Source organism: Astatotilapia calliptera, chromosome 17, assembly GCF_964374335.1.
Source record: "Astatotilapia calliptera chromosome 17, fAstCal68.1, whole genome shotgun sequence".
In the NCBI taxonomy this organism is placed as follows: Eukaryota; Metazoa; Chordata; class Actinopteri; order Cichliformes; family Cichlidae; genus Astatotilapia; species Astatotilapia calliptera.
In genome coordinates this window covers 23,395,771-23,416,124 of record NC_137438.1, presented here as the reverse complement: position 1 = coordinate 23,416,124, position 20,354 = coordinate 23,395,771, and the positions used below count along the sequence as shown (strand labels likewise).

Sequence of the window (20,354 nt, the reverse complement as noted above, 5' to 3'; positions counted from 1 at the left end):
GATGAGCTACACCCGGCCAGTGACCTATGCTGCAGCCCAGTCTCACACACAACCATGACCACAAACTCCCACAGCAGAAATGACAGGGAGCTCATAAAGCCTCACTGTGTGCCTTTGGTGTGGTTCTGTTTTCAAGCAGGCGGAGTTGGACCTCTCCCATTTCCTGTTCTCCAGAAAGAGGAGGATATATTTGTTTCTGAGCCTCTATGTTTTTTTATTGATATTTTTTAAACTAAACTTAAGGCAATAAAAGCTGATTATTTATTTATTTATTTTATTTAGTTTGTTTCAGTGTCATTGTGATATTGGGGTGGTATCAGATGTCCCATAAACCAGACCTTCTCTTGTAAACATGGATTTGCTCCGTATGTAATTACTCCTCCTCCCTGAAAGCTAAAAAAACACACCCACTGTTTTTTTAGGTTTTGTTTTTTTTGGTCCTTAATGTGATTTTAATGCTTTGTCACCCCCCTGTCTCACACAAACACACACACTTTTTTGTAGGAAGCAATATGCTGACATTATGCTAAAATAAACGCAGTCACATGGCTTAAGCTACTATGTTAGATGTGATTATGTTTAAGGTAATGAACCTCGTATCGTCAAAATTCTTAGTATGATAATCCTAAAATCTATACAAATCTAAAATTTGTGTAAAAGTACAAAAATACAGTTTAATTTCTATGTTTTAGGAATCTTGGTTCAGCAGATATAGCCTCACTACAGTTGCTGTGCATCTGCAAGCCACTTTTCAACCCACCTTCAACCCCAGATCTTTCTTTTCATGTTTTTCTGACTCTATCAAAGTCATGTATGTTGTCAGCGATGCCTGCTTTTACACTCTGACTCTCGCTGCTTGCTCGTGGTATACAAGGACAGGGAGGTCCCAGAACAAAGTCATACCGCCAAATATAAATCGCTGTAAATAGAAATGAGGATAGTCTTTGAACTGTAGCGTTATCATTATTATTTATATTTAAAATGACTATTATTACTGTAATTAACACCCAGATCTGTCAGTGTTTTATGTGTTTACTTGTTTAAAATGGTTTAAAGTAATAAGATGCCTCTTGGTAATGCTGCTGCTGCCAGGAGATGCTGGAATGAGGGTAAAGCTGTAAATGTTTGTCTACAGTGCGCACAGTTGTTCACGTTCTCTCTCTCCCTCTCTCTCACACACACACACACACACACACACACACACACACACACACACACACACACACACAGTAATATATGTTGATATAATGGGTTGTTTCCACTTATATGCGCTGTTCTGGAGGTTAAAATAGAACCCACGGGTGTATAAATGTGTAAATATTTGTCTTCCCTCTTGAATAGATTCACGGTGTGCTGTCGCTGTTTGCATTGCACACACACACGCACACACACGCACACACACACGCACACACACACACAGTGAAATGACCTCTGTATGCTGCCCTATAAGGGCCGTCCTCAAGCCTCTGTGTTTGTGCATGTGGGAGAAAATGCTAGAAGTTAAGCTCTCTCTTTCTCAGACTGTAATCGAAGCCGCATGCTTGGCATTTGGTCGTCCACCTTCCTCCTCTTTCCTCGTTTCCTGCATCTTGATTTCACTCTCTCTTTATCCCTCTTCTCATTCATGTATACATCTTTTTTTGTTGTCTGTTTTGTTGTTTTATAACAGTTTGTCCAAACCATCGGTGTCGTAATAGGTTGTTTTCCTCGTCTTGCTCTTCACGTGTCTCTAATTTAAATGGTTTTCTTCTCTCACACTGGCCAAGTCCCATGTAGCTGAAACTGCAATTGGAAACCTGCTTCTTATTTTGTGTCCCAGCAGAACTTGAAGTTGCATCACAAATGTTTTTGAAGCAGCGAGTTCAAGCGAGGACAGGGCTGGAAAAATGTAGCTTTGAGTTTGAAATGTATGCGATCCCTGAGGGTAACTGTACATCATTTCTGTTTCTTAAAAGAATGATACAATGATATATAAGAGCGATAAAACATCTCAAATAGAAAGCGTAGCAGACAGTAACACCACAAGGAGATAAACATGTACGGAAGTTCATCAGTGACAAAACTGCAGGGGATTTAGGATTTAAAAGTAAGAAAAAGACGTGTTTGTCAAAATAAATCACATGTTTGTACATGCCTGTGTACTCCTAGTGCCAATTCCAGAAAAGAAAAGAGAAACAAGCGTTACCCACGGGAGGCAACACAAGAGGAAAAGAGTTACCCACCTACTCGGGTACTTATGTTTTTTGCCAGTTTTTCCCCCAAACTGAATATGACGAGTTAATAAATCAATCTAAAAAGGACGAAAAACTGCACACATGATAAAAGTAATGGCCTATATTTTTTCATAATCTTTGTAATCTTAATTTCCTCTTAGCAATTTTTATGCATTGAATAAGTGTTTTGCTAACATATAAATCAGGCCTGCCTGCTTTCATAGCCCGGCTCGATAACTGTGACAGGGGATGGGAGACCTTAAAAAACACAAGATTATTTCCAGATTAAACTGCTTTAAATAGCTTTTATTTATGAGTGAGTGAGTAAGGGTAGAGCGTGGATGAATATCACTGTAAGTGTGCTGCAGAACTGAGGGGAGGAGGGAGCTTTTCCAGCCGAGCTCAGTGCGGAACAAAACAGAGGCACCAAGGGTAGACTATATTCAAACAGACTTACAGTAACTTTATTACCAGTTACTTTATTTTATATTGAATGAAAGTAATGCAGTTTTATCTTATTTCACAATTTAGTTTGGCTGAAACGATAACTGCCTCCATGCCGGCGACTGCTGTAGCAGGACGAATGATGTTTTCTGAATCCTGGCACCGACTCAGAAATGAACGACATTATAACGTTCTGCAAATGTTCTGCAAAAACACTTTAACTACATGGTTAACTTCAGAACAGAACATTGTGATTCTATTTCACTTTTGAATCGGTGATATCCACCTTTTAAAGTTTGTGGCTTCTTGGCATCGACGTCCATATTTGAACCCGTGTACACTTCCATTTCTGTTAAATTGCTTCAATTATCCCTTCATACATGTACATGTAGTGTTTCTGGACAGACCGGATATAAACTGGTTGGTGGTTTTTCTAGAAACATTATACAACATTTGTTGTATAATAGCGACTGCAAAGTGAGGACTTCATGGTTTTATCTACTGTTTATTGCTTTAAACTGAGTATGTTTGGGTTTATCTGATAGGATAAGACATCAATGTTCTGTTTTCCTTTGTCTTGGGGACCAAAACTGTTGAACTTGGAGGTCTAGTCTGCATGTTTTCTGCATGCTGAGAGGAGCAGAGGAAGGCCTAATCTCCAGCATACTTTGCTTTGGCTGCCTTTTGTTTATTAAAGTCATAACAGCCAATCACAGGGGGGAGATCTACACATGCTCACCTGCCTAAGAGATAAGGAATGTGATGATGGGGGATCAAAGGCTGGGAGGAAGAGGGCTTGTCTGCAAACTTCTGTATGTGTTTGGTAAATGTGTCACCACACTGAGAATCAAACACACACTGAAAGAGAAGCTGTGATTAGTGGGGGAGAGGTTTGAGTATTTGATTGGCTGCTTTAGTCTTCTCTGAGGGAGAGCTGAGGGAAACCTCAAGGCAAGGTGCCAATAAAGAGTTTAATAGTCTGTAATTACAGACTGACGGTCGTAGGCTCCCGACGATGTGGCTTTATGTAATTATCTGTCTGATTCCTCCTGCATGTCTGTGACAGGAGTTCAAATTAAACATCCTCTGAAAATTCATAGTGCTTTATTTCTCCTCCCTGCAGCACTTCTCCGAGCTGCTGGACGACCTCTCCCAGGATGCTTTGCTGGGTCAGCTGCTCAGCGACCCCTTCCTGTCCGGGGGGAGAGACTCGGTGGAGTCCATGGAGGAAGACGACGACGCCGACCTGTCCCCGTCTTCCCCTCTTCCGCCCCACATCACCGCTGAGCACAGCTACTCGCTGTGCGGTGACAGCCGACCCCAGTCACCCCTGTCACACCTGACCGGAGAGCACGGCAGCGAAGCAGGTGAGATGCCAACACAAAGATTGTGACTTTAAAGGACAACCAATCAAAAGCACCGGGGTGCTTGTCCTCAAGCTCACAGTGATTATTAATCACAGCTGTTGGTTTTAAAGACTTTTTATTTTTTGATACAAATCCTATCGCTGGGATTAAAAGTGTAGTTAAAATGAACTTCACTGGGAGAAAGTGGAGTCTCGCTGGTCTGGCCCACTTAAATTCAAAATATGTGGCTCGTGATGTAAAATCCCTGCTTTGATTCTCACGTCATCACACTGAGAATCAGACCAGAATCAGAAGAAGAAAGAATAAAAGACAGAAAACAGTCAAACAGCATCTTACCACTAAATCTGCTTTATCAAGGCTTTTATAGCTTTTATTGTGAAAGGACTTTAAACAAAAGTTAAAACTCAAAAGTTAAGATTGCTAATGAAGCATTAATGCTCTATAAACCAGTATTTGTTACCCGTTACCGTAATATTTATGGAGCTGCTCTGCTACTGTTGTTGGTAAGTGTTGGTATTATTGTGTGCAGTGGTAGATAAACCTTAATCTAATCTAATCTCATTGGTAAAGAGCACTAACAGGAGCACGCTTTGCCTCCTCTGCAGCTGAGTCCGATGGCGATTCAGCCGAGTGGCCTATGGAGCAGGAGGAAGCCATTGAGAGCCTCCTGTGTGAGACTCCCTCCCTGCTCCCCACGCTCTCCCTCTCTCTGGCCACCAGTGAGGGGTCCCAAACGTCCGAGGGTTCGGCCCTGGCCCCTGCTGCCACCTCGGTTCAGGTCACAGTGAACCAGAGCAAAGTCATCAAGGTGAGAAACGATGGTTAAATCAGATATTTGTGCTCTTTTCTTCTTCTTTTTAATGTTTGTAACATTTTAACACCTCCTGTTTGTCTTTTCCTCTGTTTGAAGATAAAGGAGGAGAAAATCAGCCCTAAAATTAAACTGGAGCCTCATGAAGTGGACCAGTTCCTCAATCTCTCACCAAAAGGTCAGTTCTTTCCTCTCCTCTCTTTCCACTTGCTGCACTTCTGTAATGGTGTGCTACGAGGACCCCTGCTGGTGATTTGTTTAAATACCTCACAGCTGAGTTTGAAAACCCCTGAGCATCAAAAATGGTTTCTAAATTTAAATTTTTATAATTTTTCTCTGTTTTCTCTGAGACTGAATGAATAGCTAACAATCCAGCCGCTGTGTTTTAGGTCTGGAGTCTCTACAGATGCCTCCCACTCCCCCGAGTTCCCACAGCAGTGACTCAGAGGGCAGCCAAAGCCCCGTTCACGCCCTGCCTGGCCTCTCCTGCCCCACATCCCCCACCAGCCCCCCTCCATCCCAGGCTGGCCTGAAGGTGTCACCACGAGGTGCTTCGTCCTCCCTCTCCAACTCGCCTCTGCTCACCGCTCCTCATGTAAGATTAAAGGAAATTTTAAAAGCCCATCAAACCTCAAAGAGAGCAGAATAGCAGAGTAACGTGTTTCCAGCTGATGTAATTAAAATAACTGGGTTTTTTTGCATAATTTTCCTGCTGTTTTTGCTCTGCAATCCATGAATATTACTGGACTTTCCACCTTTTCCACTCCTTTCACATCCCTTCTACAACCTAATGTATATGTGCAGACTATCGTGCCAAAAAAGAAGTTATAGTGTAAAATTCACAAGCATTTTTTAGACATCCTCCCTCTTTACAAAGTTGTAAACAATGTTTACGTTTATCTGTTGTTTCCTGTAGAAACTGCAGGGTTCCGGGCCGCTGATCCTGACCGAGGAAGAGCGCCGCACGCTGGTGGCCGAAGGTTACCCTGTTCCCAACAAACTCCCGCTCACCAAAGCTGAGGAGAAGGCACTTAAGAAGATCCGCAGGAAGATCAAGAACAAGGTGCCGATGTAGAGCACAGTTCGTATTTTGGATGATCTGAGCAAGCATCCGTGATCATCCGTAAAGAGTCTAAAAGACTAGGAATATGTTTACTGCAAGTTAGAACAAAATAGTTAACAAAAAACAAGAAAATATTTGTCATGTCAGGCGAATTTCTGATTTTTCTACTTTTTCTGATTCTGTTTCCTTCACCATCTCTCAGATTTCAGCTCAAGAGAGTCGCAGGAAGAAGAAGGAGTACATGGATGCTCTGGAGAAGAAGTAAGTCCTTCTTTTTTCCTCTTTCATGTGAAAAACAATGTCAGGATCACTACAAATAGCAAACAGCTATTAATGCTGCATAAACTTTAGTGTCCCCTTTTAGAAAAAATGCTAGGTCATCTAAAGTATCCACATTCAAACATCATCAGGGTGAATCTCGGCATTACCGAGGTGTGCAGAGTGAAAGCAGCTGTTCTTAAACTACAAATAAATCACGCTAGAGTCAGAACAGGGAGAAAGTGGTGCTGATGAATGAACGGCGTTCAGTCACTGACCCTGCAGTACTGCTGTCTGACCACAGGGTGGAGACCTGCTCCAACGAAAACAGCGAGCTGCGCAGGAAAGTGGAGACTCTGGAGTGTACAAACAAGTAAGAGCAGCACACACGGACTCACAGTCTTAACCTCGTATAGGATTGATTTAATGCACAGTAACGGACCCATTTTAGATCCTTAACTTCTGAAACTACATAAAAATATAAAATTACCACATAGAAGTTAATTATTTCCTGCAAGATGCTTTTAAATTGCCCCTATTGGTCAAACATCAAATTCTCCCTCCTCTTTTGGCCTAAGGTAGGTAAGTAAACTGTCTTCACGAAGCACTTCCAGCAGTTCCAACGAGGAATTTTTCTGAATTAGAGAACGCGAGCACAAAAACAAAAGGATAACTGAGGTGGTAGTCCAGTTATTTGGGCTCTTTACAGATTCAGCCTCTGTCAGTGGCGACACAGATGAGTGAGCGACAGAGGCGATGACAAGTGTGTCATAAAGACTCTGGGATGGTGACAATCAAAACACCAGGAAAGTCATGAGGGAGGACGGGTTCACACCTAAAAATGTCCCTCCCTGGGCGCATGCTGGATTTAACACATCCTTGGGGATTTGGCTTTTTTTCCCTCTCCCTCTGTCTTTGTGAATCTCTAAAGGCATCTGTTTTTATATCACGCAGTGCAGCTGAGAAAAGCACGGAGAATGAGTGGGGAAACACTGACTCGCTTTTATTATTTGCAAATAGAGCTGAATCAAAAGCTCCCCGTGGATGTGTTCAGCTGCAATTTTGCATCCATGCATAATCATGAGGCTATTTTAATGTGAAAAGCTCACCCTGCATCAGATAGACAGCGCTGTTTGCTCTCGTTATGCATGGATGAACCGTGCGTGCACCCACTGAGTGCACTGTGTTAAGTATAGCTGCCTGGAACACAGCTGTTCTGGGGCTTGTTTTGCACTCAGTGGTTAAAGTGGGCTTTGCTGTCAGTGTCAAAAACTTAACGAACCAGTTGCATGCGTGGTGTGTGTGTGTTTTTTATTCTGGGACACCTGGACAGCCAGCTTATGTTGTCGTTAAGCTCAGTTCCTTATTTAATGAAGCAAACGAGAAAGAAAAATTTCAGAAAAATGTTTGACTTGTGCAAAAATAAACAGCAGATTCTTCACTAAAGTGCAAATTCTGGATTTTACAATAAGGATGCTGATGTAATTTACTGCGATATCATTCACATTAACATGCAGAATGTGTGGGCGCACAATTCAATGAGTTTGCATAACTTTTATAGACTGTATATAAAAGATGGAAGCCACCATGAAGTCACCCAGTGGGTTTGTACTCTGTATTTTGAAGCTTGCCACCTTGTTGTTTTCAGTGCCATTAAGGCAATTCTTTCAAAAAAGCTCAAACAACACAAACAAAGAAGAGTGGTACAGTTAAGCAACTCCGATTAGCAAATATGAGGCCCGGTACACAACTACAGCTCCCCCTATCTGTCAATCACAGCAGCCAATATCTGGATAAATAATATTTATAAAATAAAAACACCACCATGCACTTATGGTGGGGGTAATGAATGGGGATGGGGGTGGGGGAGGGAGACTATCAATCGAACCCCAAATTGTAAAACATGCTTATTACTACTGTAAAATGGACATTTTAACATGTAAGTCTATGGGATCTGACTCACTTTGGAAGTCGGCCTCAAGTGGCCAGATGAGGAACTGCAGCTTTCTGATGCTTCCACAGTGGCTTCATTTTTCAGTCCTGGAGATGGCAGTACAGAAGAGTCTGCAAACCTGTTCAGATTACAACAATGTTTTTTTGTTTTTCTAAACAAAACAGAACAAATCAGCACACACATAACAACTAACAATGTCTTTGCATGTTAAAAAATTAATAAAGAAACAAAAGTTAAAAAAAATATGGAGAAAGGTTGTTCAATGAATAGACATTGTGTGTCTGAAATGATAAGCTGATCCTTTCTCCCCTGAGAAATTAAATTTTAAGCTTTATTTTAAAAATATCTCATGGATCGTGTCATGTCAGTGCGTTCTAAGCTGTTTGCTTTCATTTCACACTTACATTCAGTTACACTTACACTGAGTGTAGAGACAGAAACAGCTGACAAAAAACATCAAGGTAGGAAATTTAAAAATAATCATAGAAAACCAACAGATTTAAAGGATCGAGGTTAACTGGGTTAGCCGTGTCAGGTATTATGTTGTGTGTTTTTAGCTCTATTGTTGGTTTCTGGTCACGAGTTCTAGCTTAGACACATTGTGTAGTTGTTTTTTTTGTTTTTTTTGTATAGCTAACCCTCTTAGCACTTTGTAAAGAGAGGCTTTAGAAACTGGGCTCATACTTTGGTGTCCCGTGGTGCGAACGCCGTTTCCAGCACTTTGACAAAACTGAGAAAATGTTCGAGGCAGTCTTCAGTGTTGACACACAGATCACAGACCCACAAACAACTCTAAGCCAGGAGTCGGTGTGTTTTGTGGTCACCGAGTTCAAAAATGAGTCGGAAGAAATGTAAAGTGAGGCAGGTGTTTTATTGTGCTAAGCTGTAATGGTTTGCACTCTCTTTACACGATACATTAAATGCAGATTGTCTATATGGTGAAAAAAGCATGCACGATGCACTCAGGTGTGTGTGTGTAACCTCTGTGTGTGTGTGTGTGTTTCTCCACAGGTCTCTCCTGCAGCAGCTGCAGTCTCTCAAGGCAGCCGTGGCAGGAAAAGTTTCCAAGTCCTGCAGGATGGTTGGCACCCAGACATCATCATGCTTAATGGTACGTGCGTGTGTGTGTGTGTGTGTGTGTGTGTGTGTGTGTGTATTAACAGAGATTGTGCTGATGAAACATTGATTAAAATATTGAATTAGAAACATCTGCTCCCATCGTTCATTAGCAGCGTAGCATTATGTGTGATTCATAATTTATTTGCCTCTCCCTCCCCTCTCTCCACCCTTCTTCTTCTTCTTCTCTTTGTGTTTGTCTCTCTGTAGGTGGTTGTGTTGTGTTTCGCGCTGTTTTCGGGGAGTTTTTATCCCAGCAGCTTTACGCCACGCTCCACCATCACTGAAACGGGCCTCGCTTCCAAACAGCTGGATGTCAAAGAGTCCTACACAGCTACAGGTAGTCACACTCACCAACCCGCACTCTATACACATGTTTAATACACCTTACTCAGCGTAGTTACAGCGTGATTTAGCCTAATCACATGCCTAACGTAAATGCAAAAATATAGTATTGTTGGGACGGTTAAATATTAATGTAAATATGAGAGGAAAGTATGAATATATTGTACTTGACATAGTCGGGTTTTCTGCATGAAAACAAAATAAAACTGAACAAAACAGCAAAATATGAACACAAATAAATACCCCAGATGTTTTTCAAAGATGTTTGCTAAACAGCTTTTTGCTGGCAGGGCAGATAGATGACCTCAGATGAACTTTAGAAAAGTTGATGGCATTTTGTGTTCCTGACTTTTTCCTGCTTCCATCAAAAACATACAATTGTACATTTGTCCAACGGCTCTCAGAGGCAGAGTATCACCATGGTTACGCTGATACTTTGATTACACAGAAATGTTTGCATTTTCCGTATGAAGCCGTATATTCATGCGTGTGGAGCTGAGACGAGTGTGGACACACACCCACAGTTCGAGTCACCTTTCCTGGTCATTTCAGCTTAAGTGACCTGCCCTGCTGTTTCCATTGTAATGAATCATTAGTTCCCAGCTATTAAACTTTGGTGGTCCATTATAACATTGCTGCTAATCAGATGCCTCCTACAGCTACAGAGACTGATTAGTGGCGTTGACCTTTCACTGCATCCTCTCTGCTTCCTCCCACATGCACGCACTTTTTCTTTTGTAAGAGAAACCAGATATAATTTTCTTAACAATCAATTTCAGTTTCCTCTCCCATCCTGCCCACATGCACACACACTCACACACACAAACCCACAGGCTGCACAGTCTTTTCACCAGGCAGACAATAACATGTGGTGCTACACAGTTATAAAGTGTGTGTGGGCTGGTGTGTGAGTGAGTGTGGAACTAAAAATGATTTTCCTGACACCACACAGTCATACTTTCTCCTCACAAAAATTAGGCACTAATAAGCACTTATCCCCAACTTTTAGTTAAGTCGAGGAGTCTGTTATCGACTTTCGAAGACGAACAGCCACACCTCCTCGGCCTGGGTGGTGAATATCCCGACCAATGGGAGGACACGCCAGCCGTCGTGATGGCAGCGTGGCGCCGCTCAGAGCAGCAGAAACTCGGGGTTGAGCCCACCAGGATGGAAACACACCCACCTTTCAGGAATAAAAGCAACGACACACAGACGTCAAAAAACCTGCTCCTTCACCTGCACAGGTAAACACACAGCACGATGAGGAGTACTCGGATGATGATGATGATGATGATGATGATGATGGTACTGGGAGTAAACAGAATACCTGAACTCGATCAAAAGAAAGAGTTCACCCACTTTAACTTTCTCGATAAGATTAAAACCTCACTTTTCTCACAGATTTACCATAGATACAATTTTAATTATGATGCTCGTGAAAACGCAGATAACCATGACCTGTAATAACTAACACTACCTCCTCTGAGCACACTGGGAGTCTTGTTTTAATCACAAATCTTACTCCTCTGCATTTAACCCATTCACCCAGTGAAGCAGTGGGCAGCCATAGCGCCCGAGGAGCAGTGTGTAGGGACGGTACCTTGCTCAGGGGTACCTCAGGGTAGCCGATCAGTGGAGTCGAAGCCCGACCTTCCGATCATGGGGCAACCACTCTACCTACTGAGCTATCCCTGCCCTAAGCACATTGAGTTTAGGTAGAATGAAAGTGCTATATAAGTTAAAATTAACATCAGCCTCTATATCCAGGCAGGTTAGCACAGCCAAACATCGATCCGCCCACCATTATTCAACAGTCTGACATAAAGCCAGGTCATTAGTCCTCAGCTGCTAACCCAGTTTTGGTTCATTAAATATATTTAGGTTGGGTTTTGGTTATTGTAGTTTTGTTTACTAATCTTAGTTTAGTGGAGAAGTCTGAATCCAGCGGCGCGGTTGTGTTGTGTGGCCTTCGTCTCCGCGCTGTTTATAACCCAGTCAGACACCTCAGGTCATCAGGTGCAGATCTTTTCAGTGTTCGTAGAATCAGACCCAAGTGTGCTGAGGGGGCCTTCAGTGACTGTGGTCCTGTTCTTTGGAACAAGCTGCCTGCTGACCTGAGATCAATCATCTGTGCTGACATTCAAAAACAGACTCGGAGCCTTTCTGCTCACAAAGACCTACACTCAATACCCGTGTGTGTGTGTTTTCATGTATTATTGTGCTGCTTTCACTGCTTTAAGCCACTGAAAACCTACACAGGTTTTTGTGTTTGTATTTTCTGTTAAGCGCATTGAGTTTAGGTAGAATGAAATGTGCTATATAAGTTAAAATTGACATTTTTTGTTTGTTGTTGCGGGGGCTCCCATCCGCCTTAGTTATAGACCATCTTTGTATGTTTGGATGGTTAAGCGTTTGCTGAGGTGCAGCAGAGTTTTGGCGTCTTATATGTTGGCTTCCTTTGAGCCTGACACAGAGAAGACTTTATTGTAGTGAACTGAATCTCATCCAGTTGTTCTGTGTCTCTCAGGTCTCTGGAGCAGAGGACGAACGAGAGCAGAAGTAAAGTGATAGAGCTGGAGAGAACAGTCAACGAGACTTCCTGAGATTTAAATTCACACCAAAAAAAACCCCAATCCTTCCTCCTTTACTCCCCACGATGACCTTTGACCCCTCTCTGGAGCATGGTTCAGTGTCCTGGAGCAAACCTCATATAGAAGCTTCCACTGCTGATATTTTAAGGTCATTCTTTTTAATGCCATCTCTGCTTAATCAGATACACTGTAATGGTAGGAATAAAAAAAGAGTAGAGGGGCACTGGTTGCCTTAATTTCTGAACTAAAGTTGCACTGAATAGTTTTTCACAAGTCAACTTACCAGTTGTAGTTGTTTTAATTGATCCGGCTCGAGACACTGTGTTTAAAAATCACACTTAGAGAATTTCAAAGAGAGTGTGGCATTTATTCGAGGGGTAATTATATTAAAATATGACATGTGAGGCTTTTTACAGGACACTGATGAGAACCGTTTATATTTATAGACGCTTTTGTTGATGTTTTTTTTTTCAAAATTTATTGCTCTTTATTGCTATTAAATGTTTTTATTTCATTCCAGTAATGCGTACAGCCCATTTTTATACTTGTTTGTGTTCATACTGTGTTTTGTCTTTTTATTTTTATTGTACTCTTTTTATATATTCTTTTTTTTTCTTTTCGAGGGCCTAGCTTGGGGTTGCTGCACTCGTGTAACATTTTTAACTGGGTTAAAACAATATATTCAATCTACACTCACATTCTTTCTATTTCCTCAAGGAAATACTGACTGAAATGTTCAAACCCAACCTGAAGTGGGTTATTCTCGTTCATATTTGGCACGTGGGGACCCCGTTAGCTGGTCTTCGGTTCTTTTTGTACGACAGTCACCGTGTGCCAGTCAGAAGCTGATATTTGAGACGTGGTTTCCTGCAAAATTATTTTATTTTTGTTCCTTTATAGGTCACGTTTGCCCATTTGACCTCAAAATGCAAAGAGCTAACTGAGATGATTGATACCACTGGCATACCTGCATGATTAATATTGAGCTTGAGCTAAGCTAACTGCTTCTTATTTACTGTTTAGACACTGCTGGCCTCATTCTGGCGCTGAGCATTGTCTAGTGAGGTTTTAGCATACTTCGAAAAGTTTAGCTCATCTGAAAGTGGCTATGAATGGTATCGATCTCATCAGACTCTTGGTGTAAAATCAGATTGGAATAGAAAAAAACAACAGCATGTGATTGGACATTTAAGTTGAAACCACGGATTCAGTTTCTGTATCATGTTTTTTTTGTTTTTATCTTAAATCCTGCAACACTTTTGCCTTGCACACTTTAGCTGTCAGCTCCAGGAGTCTTTTACAGCTATTTTACAGCATTTGCCAAAAATATTTCTTTCGAGAAATGGGGAAAAAAAAGTTTATATTTTTGTAAATATGAGTTGTTAATAAATGAGAACGTCTAAATGTGTCTGGGATCTGTAGTTTGTGAACCAATCCATTATTCATTCTGACTCTATTTTGGGCTCTGTGCTGTTGATAAATTATGAACGTAAGACGTCTTAGCTGCAGGCTTTGTCCTGACTTTCTGTTTAGCTTAATTCCAGATCACAGTGACTTTAAAGTGTCTTAACTGTCCACCTCAAGTGTGTTACACATAGGTTTTAAATGTCTGAGCTTTGCTGCCGTCAGCTGTATGATACCAATCAGTAACAGAAGCTTTTTAAATTAAAGTTAACCCCAGAACCCGTGGTAATTTACAGCTCAGGATTAAAAACAACAGTTTTTGACCAAATCTACAGACTGTAAAGCCAAAATATGCATTTGAAGCTTTGTCAATATCAAGAAATGGATTTGTCAGCTTTCAATGACGCTCTTTACACATTTCTCACTGCCAGAACAGAAAGATCATCAGAGACTCGAGATGAGCACGCTGCCCTTTTGTTACGCCAGAAAACTTTTTTCCAAATAAAATTGAATTTCCTCGCTGCTTCTGTGTAAAACCAGCCTTTCTGTCTTTATGCTTTCAAGCAAATAAAGTATTTTCCTTAGTAAAAGCATAATATTCACGAGTTTGTGTGTTCATTTGTTCGTTCTTTTTCAGTCTCTCATGTCGACGGTGTCATTCCTTTAAGTCAAGAGTCATTGTGTTTTACCTCTCTTGCAGAAAGTGTGCTGTGATAAGTGTTTGCATGGTATAAATATTCTGTACCACCTCAACCAGTTTGATCACAGCCGTATTACCGAATCTAGAACCAGACTAACATATTGGTTGACTGATGCTGATGCTAATTCTGGGCTATTGCCAGTAACTTACTCAGTATTTACTGTATGCTGTACAATATTTACTGATTTAATGAAGTTGACTTATAAAACACAAAGTAATGAATGGATGTGGTAATTAAGAAAAGGTATCATCACTTATTTAGCTCCATAGTGAGTTGCACAAAGATACAGTTTTAGTAAGTTTTTTCTGTCCACCACCAGGAATTTTCAATTAAATAATCAAGATTTGAATAAAGTGCAGACATTCCGTTTTAATTCAATCTGAACCAAATATTTTACATTCATTGTTTAGGAATGACAATTATTTTTATACACAGTCATATCAAACGCTGAAAAATAATTGAACAGTTGACTGTCAAGCAGTTTAATGACCAGGTGAGGCCTGTCCCCCTGTTATTTCATGACAAATGAAAGATTTGTTCCATTTTTAAGCTATTTCAAAGTGTTGCATTTGCATTTTATGGCTTTTGATTGTTATATTTTAAACATGAGGTCCAACAAGATGTCAGTGCACATGAAGGAGCCTGAAGGAGTAGCCAAACAATCAAGCAGCAATCTGGTTCATTCAAAACAACTGGGCATCTCAGCAACAGCAAAAGACAACAGAAGAAAAGTGCACGATGCAAGAAATATTTATGGTTAAGGAAACTAACTTTACAAATCAATATAACCAAGTCAGAAACACGCTCAAGGAGGTAGGTGTGAGCGTTTACAACAAGGTGCAAACCACTGGTTAGACTCAAGAACAAGAAGGTCAGACTTTAAAAGAAACCATCTACAAGAGCTGGAAAAAACCCAATAAAAGCATCCTTTGAACAGATGAAGCTAAGATGAACGTGTAGCAGAATGATGGGTGGAGAAAAGCTCGTGATCTGAAGCACATCATCTGTCAAACATGGCGGAGTGTATATGGATGCCAGCGAAGATAGGTTGTTAGAGTTTATTGATGATGCGATAGCTGATAGCAGCAACATCTTGAACTGTGGGGTGTACAGGGCTGTACTCGCTGCTCAAATTCAGTCAAACCCTGCAAACCGATTGGCTGCAGTTTCACAGTGCAAATGGACAATGACCTGAAGCAAACTGCAAAAACAACCCAAGAGTTTCACGGGGCAAAGAAATGAGATATTCTTCAACTGACAAATTAGTGACCTGACCTCAAACCAGCAGAGCAGCTTTTCAGTTAGTGAAGATAAAACTGAAGGCTGATCGACCCACAAACAAGCAGCAGCTTATCTGCGGGTCAATTTAGCCTTGTCCTAAAACCTCTGTAGCCGACTACATGAAGAATTCTGGCTTATGTACCAATATGGATATTTCACTCTCTAAAAGTCTCTAAAAGTCTCAAAAAGTCGAAATCAGTTTGGCACAATCTGGAAAAAAACCCCACAAATATTTTTAAAAAGTATAAATCCAGATATTTAAATGTATAAAATCAAGGGCTTTACTCTATTAAGTAAAGGTTATTCGTTTAAAATGAACTTGATCAACACAGATCCATGAAGGTCTGTGGGAAAAGACATTCATTTAATGCTAAAGCTTAAAACAGCCTTTAATTTTTAAATTTTAATTTTTATGTTTGCTAATTCCTGTGAATTATTTTCTCACTCAGTAAAGATGCAGTGCTAATAAAACCCAAACTGTCACAGCTATGACTGCACAAATGAGCTTTTGTTGTTTGTTTCCATTAATCTTTTGCGGTCATTTGTTTGTATTTAAAAAAAAAACAGCATAAACTGTAGGTTATGTAATATCAATATCTTTGCAAGCTCCTTTGACTACATTAAAGACATTAAAACTAAGCTGGTGACCATAATTTCTTGCTAATGTCAAAGCTTCAGAGTGTGTTTTGATTTACGTTAGACACAAACTCTATTAGGACACAAATGAGCCTCGTGGTTAACACGCTGGCCAATAGGGGAGATTTTATCTTCTCCATCATGACAAAGATCCTGAAATAGATTAGCGGCAGTGTCTCATAATGAGTAGTGCGAATTGCTCTGACAGTCCCAAGACAATACGCAGTCCCACAGCCTCATTCCATTCTAGTCTCACAGCAACGCAGCCACAATGAATCCCACTAAACACTCCACCAATGGTGAATCATGCTGCCATAAAACCAATATAAACATCAGAGCAGACTCAGAAATACGGTATCTGATGAAACGCTAGTGGCAGAGAGTTAGTGCAAACTACAAGGAGCTGCGGTCTGATTTCACACTTTGATTCAGTATTGCAGAAGTTTCCAGCCGCTCTACTCGTTAATTATGGATGAAAATCCTTTCATCGGGGCTCACAGAGAAAGCTGCTGCATTGTTTTTGCCTTCAAGTCCTGATGGGAGAACGCTCATCAAGTTTAAAAGTGAATTTCACTCCTGGAGTGTTGCGTGAAAGCCAAACCCTGCACAGAGGGGAAAACCCCCAAACAAGTGATCAACATTACAACCACTGACAATGATAGCAGCTCTCGGTAACACCGGTCATCTGTTGGGATACCTTAGGCCCTGACATTCATGCTGAGGTTAATTTTATACGTACCCACCCATCTTGGCATTGTTGCACACAAAGCACACCTATACATAGCAGCGGCATTCTCCCAGGAGGACAGTGCACTAAACCCCAAAACCTCTCAGGGCATTCATCTCGACTCAAACTCCCCAGATACCAATCCAACTGAGCATTCACAGGATGCAGTGGAACAAACTCCACGACCCGTCTGGCCCAAAGGATCTGTTGTTACTGTGCCTCAAGACACGCCCGGATTTCCGTGTCCAGGCCTTCACAATAATAGGCAGGTTCTTTTAATATGCAGATTAGTATGTCAAAACTCTGAGTCCTAATTATCAGGTACTATGTAAATCAGCATTTATTGATACCTTTGGTCATGTTTCTTTAAGTTCTGCTTTTTATTATTAAATTTATGGAGTTTTAGATGCCTGTTTGGGTGGTTTTCTATTCTAATGCTCGTTTCTTTGGCCTTTATTTAACTTCAGTTTCTATTTGAGTTTATTTCTTGTGTGTTCAGTTCCTTCAGTGTTTCCCTCTCTCTCATCTTTACTTGTCTCATACTTACCTCCTTGTCTCACAAGTGGCTGTGGCTCAGGTGGTAGAGTTATCATCAACAAATTAGAAGGTTCCTCGATTCCTGACTCCTCGGCCCATGTACTGAGACATCCTTCTGCTAGGTGACGAATCTGTATGACTGTTAGAAACCACTCAAGCATGGATAAAAGCACTGTGTGGAAATGAAACTTGAAGCAGAAAGGTGCTAGACCATTTACTGTTTCTTACTTCCTGTAAGGTATTAGGAACATGCATCTGTATCACGACTCCCTCGGTTAATTCTCATTTTACTTTGAAGGTTTTTTTTGACTTGTCTTGGTAGCCGGGAATCAGTCTGCCAGGACCTCCGCTCTTGGCTGCCACCCGACTCACGATGCACCCGACCCCTACGGTGCCTCCTGTGGGTGCTGGGCCTGCAGGAAGATGGGCCCATGTCCCTTTTTCGGGCTGTGCCCGACGGTGGGGCGTTGGGAATGAGAATCAGCACCTCCAAATGTGAGGCCATGGTCCTCAGCCGGAAAAGGGTGGAGTGCCCATTCTGGGTCAGGGACGAGACGCTGCCCCAAGTGGAGGAGTTTAAGTATCTCGGGGTCTTGTTCACAAGTGATGGGAGAAGGGAGCGGGAGATCGACAGACGGATTGGTGCAGCGGCTGCAGTGATGCGGACGCTGTACTGGTCTGTTGTGGTGAAGAGGGAGCTGAGTGTAAAAAGGAAGCTCTCAATTTACCGGTCGATCTATGCCCCTACCCTTACCTATGGTCACGAGCTTTGGGTAGTGACTGAAAGAACGAGATCGCGGATACAAGCGGCAGAAATGGGTTTCCTCCGAAGGGTGGCTGGCCTCTCCCTTAGAGATAGGGTGAGAAGTTCAGCCATTCGGGAGGGGCTCAGAGTAGAGCCGCTGCTCCTCCACATCGAAAGGAGCCAGCTGAGGTGGTTCGGGCATTTGATAAGGATGCCTCCTGGGCGCTTCTTGGGTGAGGTTTTCCGGGCATGTCCCACTGGGAGGAGGCCCCAGGGCAGACCCAGGACACACTGGAGAGATTATATCTCTCGGCTGGCCTGGGAACGCCTTGGTGTTCCCCCGGATAAACTGGAGGAGGTGGCTGGGGAGAGGGAGGTCTGGGCTTCTCTGCTTGGGCTGCTGCCCCCGCGACCCGGCCCTGGATAAGTGGAAGAAAATGGATGGATGGAGGTTTTGTTTGTTATTGTCATCACCTGTCTGATCAGGCCATTCATTTTAAGCAGCATGGTTTCAGAAGGTACAGGTATGGAGATGTTAGTGGATCAGTCCCAGGCTCTTCCATTATGCATCCAGGCACCAGAGTCATGTATAAAGTTTGTGTAACTAGATGAATGACGCTCACAGAATCAATTGAGTCAGTGCTATAGACTGTATGCAAAATGGAAATAGCTACTGTGACATCACTCATTGAATTTGAAACTAGCACTTTATTAGTTCCAGTGTAAATATTTTGAACTCAAGGTGGAGAGCATGGAATGCTAAGTTATTGGCTAAATCCTGCGAACTTTGTTAGCAAGCTTCATTCATAAACTGTACGTTTGCAACAGGCACACAGACCTACATAATAATTGTTGCTTAGTAACAAGCACCAACACCACCATTATGCTACAGCTGCCCATGACACATGCCAATCAAACTCACCCACTGAACTGTTTTTATGGAGGAGATTGGGGATTGATTCACTTTAGGAGAACCTCATTTGAGGAGATGCAGTAATTGGTGCTTGTGCACAGGTCAAAATGTACAGTTACTGAATCACAGTGATGTCATGCATGTTAAAATGGTAAAAAGTATGTGAATATGCTGACTCGTGTTGTGATATAGTTTTGATGGAGGCAATTTTTGGCTCTAGAACTGCAGACTGACAGTTTCTGTTGCTGAAAACGAGACATCCCACAAACCTGACCGTCCTGACTGGATTTAGCAGGATTTAGCTTCTTCTGTTTTCTTTAAAGTTTAGTGCAGCACTGATTTATGCGTTTCACACAGCAGCATTCATTTCTAAGGATTTCCCTGGAAATCAGACAGACACAGTCCAGAGAAGCAGACTCACTGCTGACTGAACTCGATCGGTAAACAAGCCACTTTTGTAGTTTCTCATTTATCAACTGAGGGTTTTGTTTGAAAGACATATCTGCAGCCAAAGAGCTGGAGGTACCGAGAACACCGCTCAAAGGTCTCGATACGAGTATTTAAAACTAGAAGTCTTACACATATATACTGGATTTGTGAGGGATATTTTCTTTTGTTATTAGTCTGCACTCTGGTATTGTAGACATTATAAAGACATTATAAAGTTTAAAAAAATCTGCTCACACAGAGATTCTTCCATGAAATGAGATTTCTGGCCACCTCAGAAACCGGGTATTAGGGTAAAAGACTAACTGAACAAGTAATGGCTGGTTGAGTTGTGATAGCTGGCGCTCAAGTCTCGCTGTTTCATCCGATAAAGTGAATGGTTAGAAGTGATTTCAACCTGATCTCAAACTTGGTACTTTTGGTACTTGGTATCAAAGTTCAGGAGACCTTTTATCCAATATGACAGAGTCTGTGGAACTCTTTTTGACATTTTCTCTAGTGAATTCATTTCATTAATTTTATTTCTGTCTGATCATAGCAAAACAAGCAGTATTTTCCAAAAACAATGAAAAATACTAATAGATAAATAAAATAAACAACTAAATAAAAAATAACCCCGTTATATTTCAGACAGAAAGGGTTCAGGGAAAAGCAATTGCTTATATGTTGCTGTTTTTTTTAAAAGAAAATATAAAATAGCTATTAAATGCAATTTGGCAGGTCAAAAATTATATATAAAAGATTGGATTTATAAAGCGCTTTAAATTACAATTCCACTATTCATTCACACACTGGTGGAGG

General features: G+C 41.5%; 1 protein-coding gene across 1 annotated transcript in view; it reads left to right on the top strand.

The window, feature by feature from the left end:
• creb3l2 (cAMP responsive element binding protein 3-like 2) overlaps positions 1-13,570 on the top strand; it is a 34,602-nt gene extending 21,032 nt beyond the window's left edge. Inside the window, exons 2-12 of the mRNA XM_026146737.2 lie at positions 3,781-4,024; positions 4,630-4,832; positions 4,935-5,013; positions 5,225-5,430; positions 5,752-5,898; positions 6,101-6,159; positions 6,461-6,529; positions 9,122-9,221; positions 9,437-9,566; positions 10,581-10,815; positions 12,099-13,570. Of these exons, the coding sequence (XP_026002522.1) occupies positions 3,781-4,024; positions 4,630-4,832; positions 4,935-5,013; positions 5,225-5,430; positions 5,752-5,898; positions 6,101-6,159; positions 6,461-6,529; positions 9,122-9,221; positions 9,437-9,566; positions 10,581-10,815; positions 12,099-12,174 (1,548 nt within the window). The 3' untranslated portion in view covers positions 12,175-13,570. The remainder of the gene's footprint in view (positions 1-3,780; positions 4,025-4,629; positions 4,833-4,934; positions 5,014-5,224; positions 5,431-5,751; positions 5,899-6,100; positions 6,160-6,460; positions 6,530-9,121; positions 9,222-9,436; positions 9,567-10,580; positions 10,816-12,098) is intronic.
• The last annotated feature ends 6,784 nt before the right edge of the window (positions 13,571-20,354 follow it).